The 21,251-nt window shown below is 32.3% G+C and overlaps 1 protein-coding gene across 2 annotated transcripts; it reads right to left on the bottom strand.

Annotated features, from left to right (window-relative positions):
• Positions 1-94: 94 nt before the first annotated feature.
• LOC148628815 (phospholipase A-2-activating protein-like) lies at positions 95-20,650 on the bottom strand. Of its 2 annotated transcripts, XM_088595051.1 has the most exons (12): positions 20,489-20,647; positions 14,400-14,593; positions 13,425-13,526; positions 13,066-13,185; positions 12,195-12,498; positions 10,775-10,935; positions 9,269-9,429; positions 7,385-7,604; positions 2,571-2,711; positions 1,949-2,056; positions 1,481-1,621; positions 95-803 (listed from the first exon to the last, which is right to left on the bottom strand). In XM_088595051.1, exons 1-12 carry the CDS (start codon positions 20,626-20,628, stop codon positions 250-252), a joined length of 2,346 nt encoding a protein of 781 aa, XP_088451177.1. In that variant the 5' UTR covers positions 20,629-20,647; the 3' UTR covers positions 95-249. The 2 variants fall into 2 exon arrangements, with proteins under 2 accessions (XP_088451177.1, XP_088451169.1); XM_088595043.1 differs by lacking the exons at positions 95-803; positions 1,481-1,621; positions 1,949-2,056; positions 2,571-2,711 and adding an exon at positions 2,727-5,690 and having other exon boundaries at positions 20,489-20,650.
• Positions 20,651-21,251: the final 601 nt, after the last annotated feature.

Here is a 21,251-nt window from a genome sequence, read left to right on the forward strand (position 1 = left end):
TTCAAATCCTGATTCCCTTGATTTCGTTTTCCAGACCTTAATTTGGATGGATTAAATAAATTAGCTCTCAGGATATATAATAGAAAAGCAGATGTTCACAAAAACTTCTTACAAATTCATTTAACATAGTACATGCAATACATTCAATTTTAACACTATTAAAACTGTGTCAAAGTAACATGAAGCTGTCAGTTTTACTAAGCTGGATGTGTCATTTTAAACTTGATTAGATTTCCATTAAGTTTTCCATTAAAGAACATTGAAGATAAAAGTAGCACTATCAATTAATTTTTGTGGCTCTTGTCTTTTCTTTAAAGGAAAGATAACAGTCTTGGCATTTATAGAACGAGCTAGTTCCTTCATGTTCGGATCACTATCGATTAAAGTTCCAATACACACAAGTAATCTGAACCCAACCTCTGAGTCTATTTCTGTGTTTTCTAAGATATTGCCTGCCGCTATTAGACATTGGGATTTAGCCTCTTGGTCAAGTTTATCTTGCAAGTGTACTGCATAGTTCATTAATAGTGTTGACAAGGCTATTTGAATGTTTTTGTTGGAAGCAGCTTTACAATTAAGTGCTGATGTAATAACTAAATCTCTATGTTTAACACATAACTTTTCCCCAGTTTCTCCTTTAAACATGTTACACAATGTTCTAAGAGATAACATTTGATTGGCTGGTATCCCTGAGGAAATGAATTGTATAAGTTTGTCTATAATGCCATCCTTGTCACATATGACTTTATTCAATGATGTCTTTACACACATTCTTAACACATCTATGGCAGGAAAAACCATTTCTGAAAAAAAAATTTAAAAAAATTCATAGTACAAATGTACGTCTATAAAAGTTCGTATAAGGAAGGAAGTACCCAAATATTAGATTCATATACAGAATACAAAAACAATAAAAATCATACAATTGACTATCAATATTGTTATCGAATGATTTGACTTGATCTAAGACACTGCCAGTACTATAAAACAATTCATATATTTTAATTCAAAAACACCAGAAAACGAAAATAAAAGCACAATATATTATTTTTATGATATGAAATCAACAAAATTCAAATGTGGATCAATACTGTCAACTGTCAATCGATTGTACCATTTATAATGGTCATATATGCTTTTAGTGTAGTGGGATACACCATTGAAGTAGTTCAGTAGTTAGGGGGTGTGGCTATAATACCAAGTTGTGTTATACAAAATGAACAATGTTGCTTGATAACACTGAACTATTGAGAATTTCGCAAAAATTAAAATATTATGTATACCCCAAGTATAAACACTGTGTTAAATTTGAAAAATATTGCTTTAATACTTCCTGAGTTACAAATTACACAAGGTAGGTTTCTCCTAAGCATGATGGAGCAGCTACTAAAACTGCATTCACTGTTTGTGACACATGTAACAAAATCATTCAAAGCATTATTTTCTTAAATCTTGTTTTTCAAAACAATTAGAAGTTTACCATTCGGCCATTGTAATATCTTGTCTAGTGTGTTCAGATTATCTGTACTTGTACCATCCATTAGAGCAGGCAGCTTCTCTATATCACTCTCCTCTACCTGCATCGCTTGATCCATCTTCATATTAAACTCTTTCAATTTACCTGCAAACCAATAAATAAACAATAAGTTTCCTGATGACAAGTCTTGTGCTGTAGTAATAATATGATCTTAACATTTTTGTCTAAAGGAAAAACTCTGTCAATCTTATTCAATGGGAAAATGTTTAAATGTGCCATTTATAACCTTGCATTTTAACAAAACATTTTAAACAAGTAAAAAAGGCAGAACTTTGGGAAAGAATTTCAGTTTAAAGGTTTTTCAATAAATATCTGTCAAATACAACAGGCCATTGTTCAACTATAAGTGTCTAGAAAAATGTAATGCCCTTACAATATTAGAATGAATGACACATCTAACAAGTTTCTTACCCATTATTTGTTGTGGGTTAGCTGTATCAAATGTTACAAATGTCTTTAATGGGAAGTATGTATTTTCTTTAGATGATGCTGCAGATTTAGACTGGTAGCTGCTGGAACCTACCAAACAATTAACATCATAGTTATAGAAAATCACAGGGAATCATTTGACAGTTATAACTAAAAATAATAATCAAAATTATCTTTCAATCATTTTGGGGTCAATTGTGTTTACCCAGAGGAATGTTTGGGAAGTTTGTTGAAATATACTGGTAGCAACAAAAAAAAACACTATGTAACATCAAACTCAAGTACTTTATCACTCAATTAACTGAACGAAAGATATTCTTGTTAAAACAATTATACATGTATTTTGTGTAATAGGGATGGAGTGTCAGTTACGTCTGATATATGTAGACGTTCTGAAATATGAATAGCACAAAATGGGAAGTGACATACTTCAGAAATGATGTATGTAGTTAAGAAGTGGTTGCATATGGCATGTGTCAAAAAAGTGTAGCATATTTCCATTGGTCAAGACCTATTCCAACCCTTATAAGCACAGACAAAAATTATATTATTAACCTAAAAGCTTATTTGATTTAACTTAAATTTTCATCTACTGGGTACATACCTGTGAAAGGATCCATTCCATTAGCAGTATTCCTCTGTGAACTGGACTGGCCTGGCACATACCTGCCTCCCCCCGTAAATGGATCAGTCCCACCAGCTGATGTTTGGCCACCTATAGCATTAGGTACATATCTGCCCCCACCTTAAAATACACAAGAAAATAGAATAAAAAATCTGTCATCAAAAAATACAAACAAAGTCTATCTGAGATGTACGCACCTCCCAATTTTAAAAAACTTATGATTCTGAGAAACTGAGACAAAAACAGGTGGTTTTATTCATTTAATTTTCTGTCACTTTCTAGAAGTAAAGTGAATTTACAATCTTTCTTGATGGTAATGCACTTTTGTATAACTCTCGATGACTCTTAGAGGACTATAGAAAGTTAGGTGAATCAGTGATACGAAGTGAGTCAGTCCTGTCTCCATTTCCAATCAGTTCCATCAAGTTGTTACAAAGTGAGTCGGTCATGTTTCTATTCCCAATCAGTTCCATCAAGTTGTTACAGAGTGATTCAGTTCCATCAGCTGCTAAACTGCTCAAATCCCAAAGAAATTCTGTGTATCTTTGTATTGGTGTACTCCAAAGGAAGTTATGTGTTTTCCCAGAGATTCTGTGTAACCCCAGAGGAAATTCTGTGTAATCTCGGAGAAATTAGGTTGTACTGTCAATTGGTTTACAGAAATAATGAATTTGGCTTCATGGATTGATGTCCCTCAAATCACTTTTTAAACAAATTAATGCAAGCAGATTTACATTTAATGTTTCATTTTAATATTTAGAAGAAAGGAGTTAAATTATTACAGTAGGTATAAACTATAAGAAAGTTTTTTTTTTCTTCAGCTGACTGTATAGTTTTGATAAAAAAAAAGATACACTGTGAAAATACTACAACATGTATTCGTGGGGTACCAATTTTTCATGGTTTTCATTGGTAGGCCAAACCACGAAATCTGATTCCCAACAAGAAGGAGATTTCTATTGATGAATATACTGAAAACCTCAAAACCACGAATTCAAAAATCTACGAACTTGTGTTTCTTCCCTAATCCACGAGAATTGGTATCCATGAATTAAAGTACTTTCACAGTAATCTTTAAACCAATGAGTTTGTCAAAAAAAATACAATAACAACCACTAAGCTAATGAACAAGATGAAACAGGTATTACTATATTTATTCATCTACTTTACACAAACATGTGACCTGTTTTACATCTCAATTAATGTACTAAAAATAGATTTAAACATTTTACGATGTACATAAAAAAATATTGATGACAAATCTATTTACGACCTGAGATTTATGTTATTTACATATTAAAGTATACTTTTCATCATTCTAAATAAGTGAATAATATTACAAGTCAATAATATAATTGATTTGTTTCTAACTACAAGAGTATTGCAGGTAATAATAAACAAGTGAAAAGTAGTCACATTTAAAAGGTAAAAATTGAACTAAATACAAATAATAAACAAATAAAACATAAAAAATTTAAGAAAGTGAGAACCAAATTTCTGGCTCTATGGCCTACGTCAGGGGTGTATAGCACTAGAGAAAAAACATAACTTCCGGAACTATTCATACAGTGCAATGCAATAAATTTTACATAACAAATACATTTTATAACTAATCACAAAATCATTCAAATATTCAATGGATTACATAAAAAAAAGAAAAATATAAAACATTTTCCATCCCAGTGAGGTTGTTGACTCTTTGACATATTCACCATTTCCACTCTTGCTATAAAAATTATAATACACTACATCTTATTAACAAGTTCCTTCACTATTTATCATACACATTTTGTAGTAGAAAACTCTAAAGGCGTGGAGGCAGACATTTTTTGCTGATTTGTACACTCTCTGACCCTCTCACCAAGGGACTAAACAAGGTTTGGTATACCCTGTTTATGTCTGTACCCTCAAACAATTCTGTCATATCACAGTCATTGAAAATAAATCCAATTAGCTTCTGATGTTCCTCTGAAGTGAACTCAATACCTCTGACATCATTAGGGATGAGCTCGTCGAGGGTATCAGGATCAAAATTATTTTCAAACCACTTAATATCTAATTCATCAAAAAGCCTATGCCTCTTGCCTTCAACTTTACAACGTTTTGTCAAACTAATTATACATTTTTTGACCTCACGAAAGTCAGCTGTTTTAAATTCGGATTTACCTTCAATGCCTTTTAAGTTTATTGCAAGACCCCAATCTATTATACAAAAGTCAATTTTTGAATCAATTATTCTGACAAGAATATTACTAGCATGAAGGTCAGCATGAGACCATCCATAGGAATGACAGATCCTTATGTAGGACAAATTCTTGGCAAATGTGTCGAACACAAACTTTCTTCCCAACTGAGGATCTTTCATATACAGACCTCCCATAGAATGGTCCATAACATGTTGTAAAGTTTTACTTGGATTTACATACTCCATAAAATATTTTACGTACTTCAATTCAGAAACACATACCAACTTGGGTGTTACATGTGTAGGGTTCAGATCTACCATTGCTAGCACCTCATTGATATTGTTTGCTTGTTTCTCTATCAGTTTAAGAACTATAGAAATACCCCAAGTTTCATTAGACACCACTACAATTTCATGGGCTACAGAACCCCTCTCCAGATTATTGCTATTCTTCATTTTTATAACCTTTACATAGGCAGTATTTCCATCAATCATTTGTATATGATAAATGTCATTGTCCTTTATTGTCAAATTCTTCATCCGTACTGCCAGCTCAGCCTCAGGAGGTAGTCTAATACCGAATCCAACAGAGTGTGATTTTATCTGTAACCCTGGTCTTAAATCAACCTCCTCATCTGATGCCTGGTCAACAATCAAATCTTTATCTACATCCTCTTCAGGCAAGTCTTTCAACACAATCTGACTTGATGAACTGCCTACAAAACATTCTCTTAATTCTGTAGTGGAACCCTTTGGACTCATGTAGACTGGCACAATTACTTTTGATCCAAAGTTTCCATTAGTCAGAATTAAGCTTGATGCTTTATCATCAGTATCAAAGGACTTGATTCCTACAACGCCAGTGGTGCTAACATGAAGCTGAGAATTCTCCTCTATCATAGGTTGTTGTCCTGCTACAGAAAGGAAATGTTAATATTGTAAAGAATGCTTTTAACTCCTTCTAGTTTATGAAGATTACATCACACAAATAATCTAGATGCTTTAATACATTCTAAACATGGCTACATTTCACATGAATTAAATCTTGATCCGAAATACAGAATTTGATTAACTTTTTATTTCAATGTATTGAGCTGTTGATGATGACATAAGAACTTCTAAAATTTATAGTATTTATTGGCATCTGGTTTATTAATTAATAATTCTAATCATGAGATTCTTCATGCTTATAGCTGTTTATGATTGGTCAAGAACGTTGTTGCCAGATCGTTCATACATGCATGTACGCCAGTCAACTTGAAATCAACATGGCGGCTGTGTAGTCCGAAAGAATGTGGCAACGAAATGAACAGCATAATAACGCCATAAGAATAATTTATTACATGAATATTGATTTTACCGGTCAAGTTTGTTTAAAGGGAGTAATTTTCAGCTCGGGGAAAGAAACTTATAACTGAGTCTGACTGAACCCTTGAAAACACCTTGGATCTCTCCACTCCCTTGGGAGCCCCGAGATCCGTTCATACATGCATGAACGACTGAAAATATCATTAATTTCAGAAAAAAAACCAATCTACATGGGTTTTAATAAAACACCTATTTTTACCTTTTGTGGCCCCTTTTTTCTAAAACAGCAGGTGCCACCAATTAAATAGGAACCTTTCTTTAGTATTAAGTAAAATCATATAAAAATTTCAGAACAATTAGTCAACCACAACTCAAGTTATCGCACAGCAACGAAGTGACCCCAGAAAACGATGACGTTAATGACTTTGCAATTACATTATATGAGTGCAAATTATTTGCGGTTGTACAAAAATGACATGCTACATGATATGTTTAGTATATTAACTTAAATTATCTAAAGGAGAAGGGGGTGTTAACGGCTCTCTTTGGCCTAAAAGACAACTGATAATTAATCATCAAGTGTTGAAATTGTTAATTGTATAATCTGGAGACTTATTTCCATCACAAATGAGAAAACATGTGGACTTCTGAAAAATCTTGCAATATAAGGAAATCAAGAATTGCTTGAAATTTACCAAAATTAAGATATTCTGTAAATTTTGTACTTTTTGGTCATTTTCAAGGTCAAATTTCTTGCAAGATAATGGTGTCCACACCCAAGAAACTATTTCATATTTAGTGAATACATTTATAATTGCATAGTTTATCATTTGTGAAAATGTTATGTTGTTTCTTGAGTACGGATATAATTTTTCTGGATGTAAAAAAGTCAGAAAAAAACAACAAAATTTCAAATTCTCAGCAGTTTTTGATAAATGATGTATAATTGTGGCACCATTATGAGTGTCATTAAAATGATCTAACGTCACAAAACATTCATTTTCCTACTATTTTTATATTGTTTTAGCCAAATTCATAGTCTTATGCCCCTAAACCTTTGTCAATCACCAGTAACATACTTTGGTAAAAAAACCTATGCTCTCAGCATAATTGAGCATCTTTTCTATTACTGTAGAAATTAAGGTTTTATACAAGGCTTCCTAACTTTGCCACTTCCAACAGACTTTGATGATTCCTATACATTGTACAATATGGTTTATAATCAGACAGATGTGATAAGGATGATAAATGTCTGAAGAATAAATGGCAGACCAGATAAAAACAGAAATTTGTAACCTACCTGTGAATGGATCACTAACTTGAGGAGCACCCTGCCCTAGAGTTACACCTTTTGTATTCTCAATAATAAAGTTAGCAACTTGATCAAGGAACATGGGACTTAATTCATTATCTTGCAGAAATTTCTGGGCAGCAAACCAAGGGTCATCTTTGATGTTATATGGAAGCTTCAATGGAGGTGCTCCTTCTTGGATGTCAACAGAAAATACATAATCATACTCCTGAAAAAAAAAATGTTAAAGGAAGCTTTATAAATCGAACCATATCTGACATAAGTATACTGTCAGCTGCATTCAACTTCCTTATTTCTATTAGACTCTGTAATGTTTTAAAATATGAAATTTCATCACCTACGGAAGTTAAGAATTCAAAAAGCTTGAAGTTGATTTTTAAAACTCACATGGTGATACTCCACTCCCCTCCTCAGAAATCATATAAGAAACCTAACAGGAGGTACAAAATGTCATCATATTATAAAGAATTCGTGAAAGTTTAATCAGATTCCATTCAGTTGCAGATAAGAAGATGGTCCCTCTTGGTTGACTAAAGACAGAGTCGAATTTAGTGCATTTTTTGCATCAGGAAGCCCAAAAGTCATTCTGATGAACAAACCAAATAAAAGAGGCGCAATATCATCATGTAATAAAGCATTTGTGAAAGTTATCCAATAACATTCAGTGCTTTTATGAAGTAGCAGATAAGAGGGGGGTCCCCCTTCATGACAGCATTCATGTTTGCATCAGAAAATCCCAAATGTCATTCAGAGGGAGAAACAAACTAGAATTGCAAAATGGCATCATGTTATAAAAAATCTGTGGAAGTTTCATAAAACTCCATTCAGTGGTTTCAGAGGAGTTGCAGATTAGAACTGGGGACAGATAAATAGATGGACAAATGAACAGACAGTATGATTACTACATACATACATGTATACCTCCTGCTTTTCAAAAGGTCATAATCTGATCAGAGTAGAAAAAGGTCTACAATTGTACCTTATGGCCTCACCAGTAAAAACTCATGTGAAATGTTACACTTTTAAAACATTTGACAACTAATTAACCTCCAAAGTTATTTTACTTTCTTATCAAAATTCTAGTTGACTCAACACAATACACTATCCTAGTCATTTACGAATTGAGATTAATATATTTGTTAATGTGTTCTTGATGACTGATAAATAATCATTAATACAGCTGATTCAGCTTAATTATTGATACTAAGCTTTGTAGTCAAAAGAGAAGAGGACAAATCAGTTATAGAAAAAATAAAATTTAGAAGTGTTAAAAGCCATACACTTTTGAAAAATTGCTGAATTTTGAAGACATATTTGGTTTTGCTTCTGAAAATTGCCTAAGTAACATATTTTGCTAGTAAAAAAATGACACCAAGCAAAAAATTCCTTGTGGGTCAAAAAGTTAATTTCTATGCCTGGAGAGGAGTATAAACAGACCTGATTTTATGAGGTCAAAAAACAAAGCAGAAATTGGCAAAATTGGAAGTAAACCCTGTACCCCTATTAGTAAAATTACCCATATGGAATATTAAAATTTCTATCGTTGGCGATCTTAAATTTATGCAATATTTTTAAAAAATCAAACTCTCTTGGCCCTGCATATCTTCATTCTGTGTATAAACATCCTACAAAATTTCAAACCCATATCTCACGAACTTTGGGATTAAGGAAGAAATAGCCAGATAATGGATAAATCAATAAACCCTGACTAAGTCGTAGGGGCATGAAAATAAAATTATCATATATGAGTGGACAACTATAAACATAGCTGTGTTTAAAGTTTAATTAACTGTCAAGTTTTAATTTTGTCTTCTAAAGATAAGTATATTACATTCAAAACCTTATATCACAGCCATAGAACATTAAACTAACCTTTCCATTATGAAGAGTTTTTCCTGATGTAGCTTGTGTGCCACCACTGGATCCAACAACATCTCCAATTTTCTTCCACTGAGATGATGCAGCTTCCCAATGATATAGTTCTACTTTTCCTTCGCTGGTCTTTACCATTTTTGTCTGTCCATCTTTGTTTCCTAAACATTAGTGTTTCAAAATTACAAAAGTATTACAGTAGATTCCGCTTAATTGCATAGCCTATTTGCCAGTAAAAATTATGCAAATAACCGGGCTATTCTTATAACCGAAATTACGATTTTACCGGAAGTGTGAGTTCAGGTAAGACGACGATACTGTGGACCAACCAGGGATATCACTGTTCAACATTTCTGATCTGGTATTTAATTGTTATAGACCTTCACATTGTATTGTTCTTTTATCAATAAATAATAATATATATTGTGTTTATCTTGTTTGTTGACCTTCTTTACGTCGTGTGTATTTATAAGTAAAACCACGTGTTTCTCATCTATAAATAGTCAAGTAATTTCCTGACCTTTCTATGAAAGAAAATCCCATATTTCATATTTCAGACAGGATTCAGTATAATATTCATCAATGTTTGCAGTTTCTGGGGTTTTGAAATGGTCTGTGCGTTTTTATTCCTCTGTTCAATCATCATTGTACACTGATAGTTGTGTATTATACGTGTCATTGACCTCAATATATTCCTATGAAGTGTGGATAGTATGGGGCACCTTAGGGTAGTTGAATTTCATTAGACATTGTACTGAATGAATGAGGACTTTTAATTTTCAGTTGATATTTATGCCTAGTAACCCAAGCTCACTAAAAACTGTTCAGCTCATTAAAGAAAATTAAATTTACATTGATAATCATTTGTAGTCGGAAGAATTTAAATAGGGACAAAAAATATCCCAAGCCGAACCTCAAGCCGCATAAAAAAAAACCAAAAAAACAAAACAACAAAAAACAAACAAATATATTGGAAGGAATTCTTGCTTCGACCACCTTAGTTGACTAAAATTTCATATTTTTCAGATAATGACAAGCACCTAAATTTGAAATTTTAAGAAAGCATAGTTAAAGATTATGTGGAAGATTTCTATTTTTTTATTTCTGAAATTATGAAATAAAGGTAAGAATCATAATTGTAAGCTTGTCTGATTAGATTTTTTAAGAGTTTGTTTCTGTGTTTATAAAATATCTCTAAACTTCAAATGAAATTGAAGAATAAATTGTACTAGAAATATTAGAAGCAAGCTTCCAATGGAGTTAAATGTAAAACATTTGAGTTCAATTATCTCCCTTTGGAGTCCCCTAACTTCAAAGTATATTCCTTCAAGCATATCCATCTATAATGATCAATCTTCCAATAAAATTTCATCAAAATCTTGATTGGTTCTGGAGGAAATGTACTTACAAGAAGTGAGGACAGACAGAAAGGATGATTCCTATGTATCCCCTATGAACAAAGTATGCAGGGGGTATAAAAATAACTATTGAAAAAATGTATCAGACCTGGGTTTATAAGTGCCTCTGGACCTGGAAGCTCTGATATATTTATATCTCCAACTAGTGTAGGTACTTCAGCTGTAGATACTTCTTTATCAAAGGCAGATAACTCTTCTGTTGTAGCAACTCTACTTCCCTCAGTCGTAAATAGTCTTATCATACCATCACTGAAATACATAAAAGAAGAGTCAAAAAGAGGATCAAACAACCCAAAGTATCAAAATTACAACATGTATAGACATTACAGTTTGTCATAAGGAGTTACAAAATAGTAGTTTATGTATATGACTTTCCTGAAGTGCAATTTGCAAATATTTTGAATGCTGTTTGTAAATTGTAATTTTCTTTTAAATGTCAAAAATTGCTTTAAATATGTTCTTGAACATGAATGAAAGTATTCATATACATGCATGAAATTTAGAAAAAAAAGACATTTGAAACAAAAGTCATAATGACAGTATATTTAACTATGTATATTTAAATGCGGACATAGTTGTAATCAATGTACATGTATGGATGAAATCTTTCAGATTACAAGTAATTCACCAAATGATGGGGGTTCAAATTTACTTTCAAGAATTGAAGGTCCCAGACATTTGTAAGTTTCAAGTAAAAGGTCCATTTAAGAGAAAAGCAAGTCTACACAAAAGTGTCACTTAAAAGATTTGAAGGTCCAGAACCCTTGTAAATGAAATTTGAAAGGTCCAAGGTCTGAAAAGAAGATTCTGGACCTCGGACCACTACTAAATAGAACCCCTAGATGTTCTACTATTGTCATATTTTGGAGATGCTGCACAAATAGAATGGCTATATAAATATACAAAATGTGTTTTGTTCAATTAAACAATCTATTTTGAAATACATCAGTGTGGAATAAAATACATGTAGGAATCACGATTTATAGAAATATTTCATTATTTTGGACCAGAAAATGGCTTTTATGACACTACTGATTGGGCTAAAAAATATTGTAGTGCTTAGAAAAAGATGAAAAATTATTATTTTTTAAACATAGATGTATATTTTTTTTACCTTTAAATTGAAACCTAAACTGTTTGAAATAACTATTGTTTGTTTGTAATTACTATTGTTGTCTCCTATTTTGACCCTAAATCCATTCATAGTCACAAGCTATGCAGATATTAATAGTTTTGGCAATATTTTATGAGGAACAAAATGGAAGCAGAAATTGGCAAAATCAGAAATACATGTAAATATTCTAAAAGGTAAAGAACCCTAACAGTAAAATAAAATTTCAAAACAAAAACAAAAGAAACCAAGCAAAAAAAAAAAAAAGAGAAACAAAAACAAAAATCTGCTGAAATAACAATTTTACTCAATTGCTCAATTTATTCATTTGCAATCAATAGCGCTTTATCATTATGATCTAAATTTACAATAAGCCCTGAGTTGAAAAATCAATTACCTTGACCCTGAGATGACATCACCATTTCCAAGTACACTAACAGCCCAGACAGATATGCATGGGTGACGAATAGTCTGAAAACATTTCCCTTCCTTCCATACCCGCACCGTTCTGTCTTCACTACAGCTCACAAAGTCTTGACCATTCGGTAAGATGGCAAGTCCGTACACAAAGTTTTCATGTCCATAATAAATCTGTAAACAGTCGCCAGTGACAGCCCATCTTCTGATTGTGGCATCGTTAGAACAGGAGAGAAATTCACCAGCTCCAATAACTGCTATACCCCGAACACAGTCTTCATGACCTAGAAATATTAATAAAACCATAAGAAAATTGCAGATTCAGTTTTGCACATGTAATTACACTACAGTAAAACCTGTCTTAACCAAACCATCACTACTCCAAAAACCTGTTTACAATGTAAACCATTCACTTTTCAAAGTCCATTTATAACAATTTAAATATATTTTGAACGTGAGAAAACCCAACATCTGTCTAAACCAAACCAACTTTGTTTTGGATTCAGTTTAGATAGTTTTTATTGTATTATAATTATGATACTCCAATAAGGTAGGAGTGTCAATAGGAAACTATAACCCAGCAAAGACTATACAAACATTGTGATTACTTTTGATCAGCTTCTATTGGTTTCATACTTGATGAGTTAGCAGATGTGACTTTACAAGGTCAACAAATAAAGTGGCAATTAGCAATATCAGAAGTTAATATACAGTAAAAAAAGAATCCTAATTATAGTAAAATCCAGTTTTGAAAAAAAAAAACAACAGAATTCAGCTTTGACGCAGAAGAAATCATGTCTGAGTTAGTAACTACATACAAAAAGCGATAATTACAATGACTCATTATGTACCTGTAAATGTCCTCTCACACTTGCCAGCTTTCCATAACTTGATGGTTTTATCAGCAGAACCAGTCACCATGAATCCTTGTTCTGGCATGATTCCAACTCCCCAAACAGCAGCCTGATGCCCTAACAAACAAACAAAAATTCTGATTTTGCTATTTTTTTGTATTTTATATGACTTTCCTTCAAAACTTAACAAGACTTGGTAAATGTTTTAACAAAAAGGCATTAAATGTTTTGTCATTTACTTTCTAAAATTATTAACAACTAAGACCATTTGTATTATTCAAATTCCACGCTAATCTTTACATAGTTTTATATTTATTTAATCATTTTAACAACAGATATATATTCTATGTTTATACCTTCAAGTTTCATTACACATTTCTCCCTTAACCATACTCTGGCAGTTTTGTCCCAGGAACCACTTAATAGTGTACCAAACTTTCCACTTGTAAGGGCACACACTGCAATAAATAAATCATAGTACGCTGTACTTATTGAGCACATGTTGTAATAAAATAAAGATTACAATTCTTTGAAATGATACAAACAATTGTTGAAAAAACACTTCTTTTCTGCTTATTCAGACAAAAATCTGTAACTTTTGAGATTGCTATTTAAATAGGAAAAAAATCATGTCTTTATACATGTACAAGTACACATCACTAAGAAATATTAGGTAAATTTTTATTAATCAGATACCTGTTAACCTAGTCAAACTTAATTGTGGGAGATCTCCTGCAATCCATCATAAAATTGCGGAGATTTTGCATGACGACATTATCGACATATTTCTTTATGTTATAAATTTAACAAAAACAGAGGATTTTAAATATTTTTTTTCAAAACCATAAATATATGATATACAAATGAATCAACAAAATGAATTATTCATGTATTCACAGAAGTGATGCCTGGCATAAAATAGATTTTGCCCTATTCCAAAGTTCATCACAGGCATGTCAATGAATCTGGTTTTGATGGACCTGCTTCCATCTTTAAAAATGCGAACAAGAGTAGCAGAGAACTTTTTGGCACCCCTACCATTGCTTTCATCACATAAAATACGGAATGTTTTCAATCACTGTACGTTTGTAGCCTCAAGACTTGGTATGATAACATGCTTCATGATTTGGGTGCATTTAGTCCTTTTACAATAAAATTTCTCTGCAATTTTATTGTCAGGGAATTTTTTTCCCCCAAAGTCAGTAAAATGATTAGCCACATGGAATGGCAAGTTGTATTCGGCCACAAAGTTTGTAAAATCATGTGAAATAGCAGAATCCTGCCAAAAAGCGTAAAAAATCATGTCTGAAAGCAGAAGTTATACAACATACCATTGTCTTTGTGTCCTTCCAGCTTGTATATTGGTGCAGGGGAGTTTAATGAAAAAGCCAGAATACTGGAATCATTACTTCCTGTCAGAATGAGGCCTTGTGGGTAGTTATCATCAGGAGGCATGTAACACACTGATGATATGAAGTTACTATGACCAGACATAACATGTCCTTCATGAAAACCATTATCAGACCTGCAAAAAAGGATTAATTCTTTTTAGATTAAACAATAAATTATGAACTATACAAATGTATATAAAAATGAATATTCTGCAAAAACAAAACTGATGCTGTTTACAGATCATGCACTTTGTTCGTTACCTACCAGATCTACTAACGGTAACTCCTAGGGGTGCTAAAGGATTACTTACATGTAGAGCATGTTTTGGCAAGGTTAGACAAAATTACTTTATAAGGTAGAGTTTTTACAATTTTTATTGTCATTGTTCTTCTAATGATTGCTTTGAATGAAAATGAAATACATTATGTATTTTAAGGTTTATCACTACAACACTATATAGGAATGTCAAAACAAATACAAATTTACAATGTAATTCGTTATAAAGAATTTGTATAAAAACTGGTATTTTCATCAACCATACTCGAGTTCAGGTCAAGCCTGTTATTTATTTAGCCATAATTTTTTTTCAACTGTTGTATTCTTGAGGCTGAGTTGTCTTACATATTTATTTGTAATGCATTTTTCTCCAAAAACAGAGCATCAGTACTTACAGCTCAAATGCTTAATTACAGTAATTTTGTTTTCAAAATAGTCCTCTTGTTGGATTTGGGATTAAAATAAACATACTGGAAACCAAAAAAGCAGTGGCAAAATGTGACTCTTGGAAATATTGCCTAATTTTGAGATAATTTTGTTTCAGAAAACAGCCTGTATTCTGTGTTGACAAAAATATTTTTTCAGTAATTTGTAAATAAACAAACATTTAGTAGGACATTAACCTTAAACAAAACTTTAGACACAAAAATGAAGCAGTAAATCTGGTTTTGGTCAAACTGCCAACAACTGAAATTTGTCTTGGTAACATAATCACAACCAGTTTGACAATGTAAACATTGTGATGCTAGATTTAAATGTACATGTAACTGGATTTGAAGAATTCAAATTTCATAAAAGCCTTGTTTTATGATACCATTGAGCCTGTCACTCTAAATAATTTAAAACATTGGTGGGTGGCATAAAAGTTGTAGTTCTTTTTCTACATGCGTTTCAAATTTGAATGGTCCAGGTATTATGTGATGCCCAGCATAAGCAATAGTTACAGCAAGTAAAAAAACCATAAAAAAATCTGTATCTCTACAATACATGTACATAAATGTCCAAATAAAAATGCTATTTTTGGAGGCTGATTTTTATTTTGCTTGGTCTCCTCCATGAAAGGCAAATTAACATTAATTTAAAACTAGTAAAATTGTAAGCAATGCTCACTTCAATCAATACCCGCCCCTCCAGTATTTGGTATTAACATGCACTTTTGACCTCCAAATTGATTGTGATCATAATCTAAATTAGGAGGTACACAATAGGAATGTATAATAAAGATTATGTGAAAGTTTCATTAAATTCCATCCAGAGATGTAGAAGGAGTTATGAATAAGACATGGATAACCACAGTGTCCCCATTTTCATAATAGACAAAGTCGATCTTTGCTTACATAAAACCACCAAATTGACATGAATCATAATTTTAAAATAGGAGGTGCACAATTGTGACAATGAGAACATCTAACAAAGATACTGTGAAGTTTCATGAAATTCAATTAAGTGGTATACATATAGATGTGGGAGGAATAACAGATTAGAGATAGGTACCACTCTGATTAACTGAAGGAAGTATGGAAGGAAGGATGGGCATCCTTATCACTTATCATCCCTAATATGAAAGTGTGTGATTTGATAAAGCATAAGCGAACATTCATTATCATGATTACTGGTCAGAGAGTAGATCTTGCTATGTTCAAGACAGAAGCAATTCTGGCCAATCTGCTCACCAAAATTTTATTCCTCAATGAAAATCATTGTATGATAGCTCATTTTTGAGAGCAAAAATCAACAATCTGACATTTTTTCTTAAATTTTGGGCCTGAACCTGTTTCACTGGAATGGTTGAAAAAACAGGTGAGGGAAGGCCATCTGAATTTGAGATTTTTCTGTTAACCAAGTGTTTTATGACAATATTTATATACATACACGTATAATGTATGTAAAATAATAAATAGAGTTTGTAAACCCCATTTTCCAAGTAGTTTCTCCCCAATTTATGTACATGTAATTGAAATACTGAAGTTTAAATTCTCAAATTCTATTGTTTTGATGAAACATGAACATCTTCAAATATTATATACCTCTTTAAGAGAGACTGCACTCTATGTCGAGGGAAGATACATGTACACATGTACAGTTTTGCAATAAAGATCTTCTTTAGTACGCTTCTGAAGGGAGTGTAAATGGCTGTATTATCAACTAGGTCATGTATACTTATAGGCAGAAAAGGCATCAATATCCAGTTTGTGCATGAAAATTCGGGAACTTATAGAAAAGTATAATGGCAGCTTCATTTTCGTACACTTTGAAAAAAGTGATTGAGAACAGAACCAGTCTCAGTAACGTTTTTGATTAAGTTCAAAACATATCATATTTTTTCCAAAATATGATTTGTCAAAACAGTCAACAGAAGGCGCACAAATGTTTACGAAAATACCATTACCCATAATTCCATACGATTGCCAAAACAACCCCAAGACATTTCGGACCACAACAATCGAACAAATAACGTATATTCATTTTTGACTTAGTTTATACGCTCCCTTTTGGGAGCGTTTATGCTTGTATTATCAACTTGGTTCTGTATACTTATGGCAAGAAAAAGCATCAATATACGGTTTGTATCTGATCTTTCAGGAGCTGAAAAACAGCATAATGGCAGCTTCATTTGTGTTCACTTGTATGTGTGCAATTGAGAACCAAACCAGTCTCGGAAAATATTTGCTAGTCTCGATAATTAAATACAAATCGAATCACAGCTTTTCCAAGATAGGGTTGGCCTTATAGTCTGCACTATGGCGCCGAAACGTTACATAATCAATATTACCCATAATTCTTGGGACATAAAAATTGCGAAACGAAAACGAACCAAAATGAAATGAAAATAATTGATAAAAGACAGAATTGAAACAAATCAATTAAAAAAAAGGAATCAAACCGTTATAAAAACAAAATTTAACTATACAAAATGAAACAGAATGAAGTGAAACTAAATGCAATAAAAGAAATCTTTTAAGAAGTTTCGCAAATTATAAGAAACATAATATTAACCAGTGCCAGATGATTCGACCAAAAGACATTTCGGACCATGACAACCAATAATTCCTTTTGAATGCTGGACATTTCAGCCAATAGACATATCAGACCATGACAATTAGTAAAATGCTTTAGGACAAATATATATCATTACAAATTTACCATACTTGAAGGTTAAAAGTATAATACATGTATATCCAGTCAGAGCTTGAGGAATGAAGCAAGCAAATCTTTATCAACATTTGTTTTTTCATCACTTGACTGATAACCAAAACTGTCTGCACTGTAGGGACCATATTGAAGATAATCATCATTTCTTGTTATATTGCAATTATTATGCTCTCCACAGGAGGTCACTGCAGTCTGTCTACTTAGACCTTAACATTATATTGCTGACAGACATTTAATTATAAAATATTTATTTTATAAAAAAAATACTAATTTATTGATCTATTCATCAGCATTATAAATGATATATATATCATGCACTTTAATTTAATTATTGCTAGATATTAAAAATCATTTCAAATCAATTCCATTTTCCTTAATTTAAAGATAATGGAAAAGTTAAACATTTATAATTTAAATTGCACAGAGAATTACCATTATTTTTTTTGGATAAATTGTTATTTTAAATTTAAAGTGCTTGAATATAATCATTATCAATCAATGTACTCTTATATATATATGTGTGTGTTTTCAAGTCATGTGAATATCATCTATCTGCAAGTTGTATATGTTGCCTTGTATGGAGAGGTTATATATAGGCCTTGCCTGTTATCCAATTCTATTCAATTTTTTTATTGAATAAAATATGTTTAAATCATCAAATCAGAGCTGACAAAAATTATCAAAGTTGTATTTTATTAATGTTTCTTCAGGAGCGTTAAAAGGTTTCATCTTCATTGTATGTTCAAGAAAGGCATGACTTTAAAGTACATAATTATCTTATATAAAACAAGAATGAATATACCGACAACAAGTGAAAAATGACAGCTGATGTCCAGTAAAACTTGACCAACTACTTCTTTATATGTAATGCATATGATGAGGTAACATGTTTCAAGAAATGTAACAAATATTGCAGATTGCTGTTAACAAATTTCCAAAATCTTTTAAGATTTGTACTTCTCATAACTATTGCAAGCATAATTTTTGGCAATAATACTGTACTACTGAAAATACGGAAAAGTTTAAAAGATTAAAAATTTGAAGGAAGGAAACTGACATTTGTTTACAATGATTGGCTGGTCATAAAATCATCATCATTGGTAACCCTGATCAGGTGATTATTTACCTGTCATAAAACTTTCCATTACCTTCTTAGACAGCAATAAACACCTAGTACTAGATTAATACAGATTTATGATAATTATGTTGAGTTTTAATAAATTCAACTACTACATGCAAAAATTATTTTCAAATAGCAAGAGTCAACCAGCTGTTATCAGCAACATAAACAGGTAGAATATTAATTACATGTACATTGTGCAAATATTGATTACAAAAATGGCAGATAATTATGAAACAGCAAAATCAACAATTCATTTTCATAAAAAAAATTGGACATTAAAAAAGGGCAGACTGCCATGAAAGGGCACAGAGCATAACTTGGTAGAAGTAACAGCAGCCATATTTTTTGCCAGGTGAAAAATCCCCACATCAGAATTGTTAATAATACCCTACGGAACATTCATGCAAAGTTTAGTTACAATCTGTTGAGTAGTTACCGAGGAGAATTTGTTTGAAAAAGTTCAGATGACAACAATAGACACATAGTGATGGTAATAGCTCACATGGCTTTTCGGCCAGGTGTTTTAAAAATGGGTTATGTTAAAATACATGTATGATATTCATTTAATTCAGTGCATTCTACCCTAAATTTTTGCTAGTCATTGTTTTACTTTGATTCTTGAGGGCTTCATTTTAGTGAAAATTGTGCTGTAAAATATTCCTCCATGGTTATATTTTCATCCATGAAGAATCCTGGAACACTGTATAATACGGCAGTAGCTGCTCGTCCGTGCATTTGAGGATGGGGAGCCTCTACAGGCTAATTGTCCACAGTCTGGTTTGAGTCAATAACATTGTGTTAGTATTAAATGTGGAAATGGTGAGAAATTCATTTATACAAATAAATACAAAATATATAACTTCTGTGACTTGTTCTACGTTTGACAAACATAAAATACATCAATTTTCAAGTACAAGGGCTTGCTTCCACTATCAAATACGCATCCCAACTAGTATATAACACCAATGAAAAAACTGTCCAGTTTATCTAGTATGATCACAGACCTATAGATATATGTACAATAACGTAACCCCCCCCCCCCCACTATGCTCACGAAGCGTGGTGTAAGGGGGTATGTCATTCTATTCTAAGTGCGCTAAACCATTAATAATTATACATTTGCAGTTAAGTTCGACAATATTTCCTTAATAAATTGGGTTGATTCCGCATGTTATTGACACAAACCGGATGTGAGGTCGATGAGCCTGAATAAGCTCCCATCTATGAATGCGTGGACGAGGAGCCACTACTATATAACATTGGACTATAGTATATCTTTCTGCAACTTCTTCCCAACCCAAGTCACTGGTCAGAGCAATTTGGACTGTAATTTTCGAAATTATTTTCAGGATCAGAAACAGCGGAAAACTGACAGGGATTGTCTCTATAGTCAGTTCTGTAATTCTATGAAAGTTGCATGATGACATAGCAATTTTCCAAACAGGCTTTAAAAGAAAAAAACACTGTTTTACTTACTCATTTGGAACCCAGACCTTTGCCGTTACGTCTCTTGAACCGGATAAGAAAGATCCATCCGGAACAACCATAGATGCTAGAGCTCTGACATCCTTTTCGTGACCGGCAATAATGCACCGAAGTTTATAGTACGTCGCCATCTTGCAACAAGGGGTTTTACCAAATAGCACCAGAAGACGCCCGGGGAGGAAATAAAGCCTGGAGAGTTTAGAAGGCGCTCGGTGAATACTACTAATGATAAAAGACATGTTATTACTGAAACAAACCTTTTTGGTTTCAATAAAAGAAGAGTATATATCTTCGGCATTACAAATTACATTTTTTTATAAACCTCCATTGAGCTACATGTATTTTGAAAACCGACTATGACCCAGGTAGCACAGGAATGTTTTTGTGGCAACATCCCTTCAGCACCTGCGTATGGAGTGTTCATATCACAACCCAAAACTTTACAGCTGAAATTTAACTAATCCTATTCTAACTACATCGAATTCAGCGTTAAACGATCATACCCCGTTATCATTAAGATACTCCGACTTTTACGTACTGTAAGAATAAAATGCATATTTTTAAGATCCTCAAGATCAACCGCAAAACTTTGTGATTAGGCAAAAATCTGACGCCTGTTTAAATGTGATAAAATATTAAGAAAATAAATAGATAAATGAATAAGCTTTACCTTAAAGTCCACAGGGTAAGAACGACAAGTAAAACATAAGCTCTGATAACCGAAATAAAAGATATTGTGTCGTATAAATTTTGT

This window comes from Perna viridis, chromosome 1, assembly GCF_037379345.1.
Source record: "Perna viridis isolate PV_CMFRI_1.1 ecotype Kerala chromosome 1, ASM3737934v1, whole genome shotgun sequence".
Taxonomy (NCBI): Eukaryota; Metazoa; Mollusca; class Bivalvia; order Mytilida; family Mytilidae; genus Perna; species Perna viridis.

Excerpts from the sequence above, each read along its gene's own strand:
- LOC148628815 (XM_088595043.1), bottom strand. The coding sequence starts at position 20,628 with ATGGCGACGTACTATAAACTTCGGTGCATTATTGCCGGTCACGAAAAG. Across the intron at positions 9,430-10,774 it reads AGAGGCACTTATAAACCCAG|GAAACAAAGATGGACAGACA; the intron begins GTCTGATACATT and ends ACTAATGTTTAG. Across the intron at positions 7,605-9,268 it reads AAACTCTTCATAATGGAAAG|GAGTATGATTATGTATTTTC; the intron begins GTTAGTTTAATG and ends TTTTTTTTTCAG.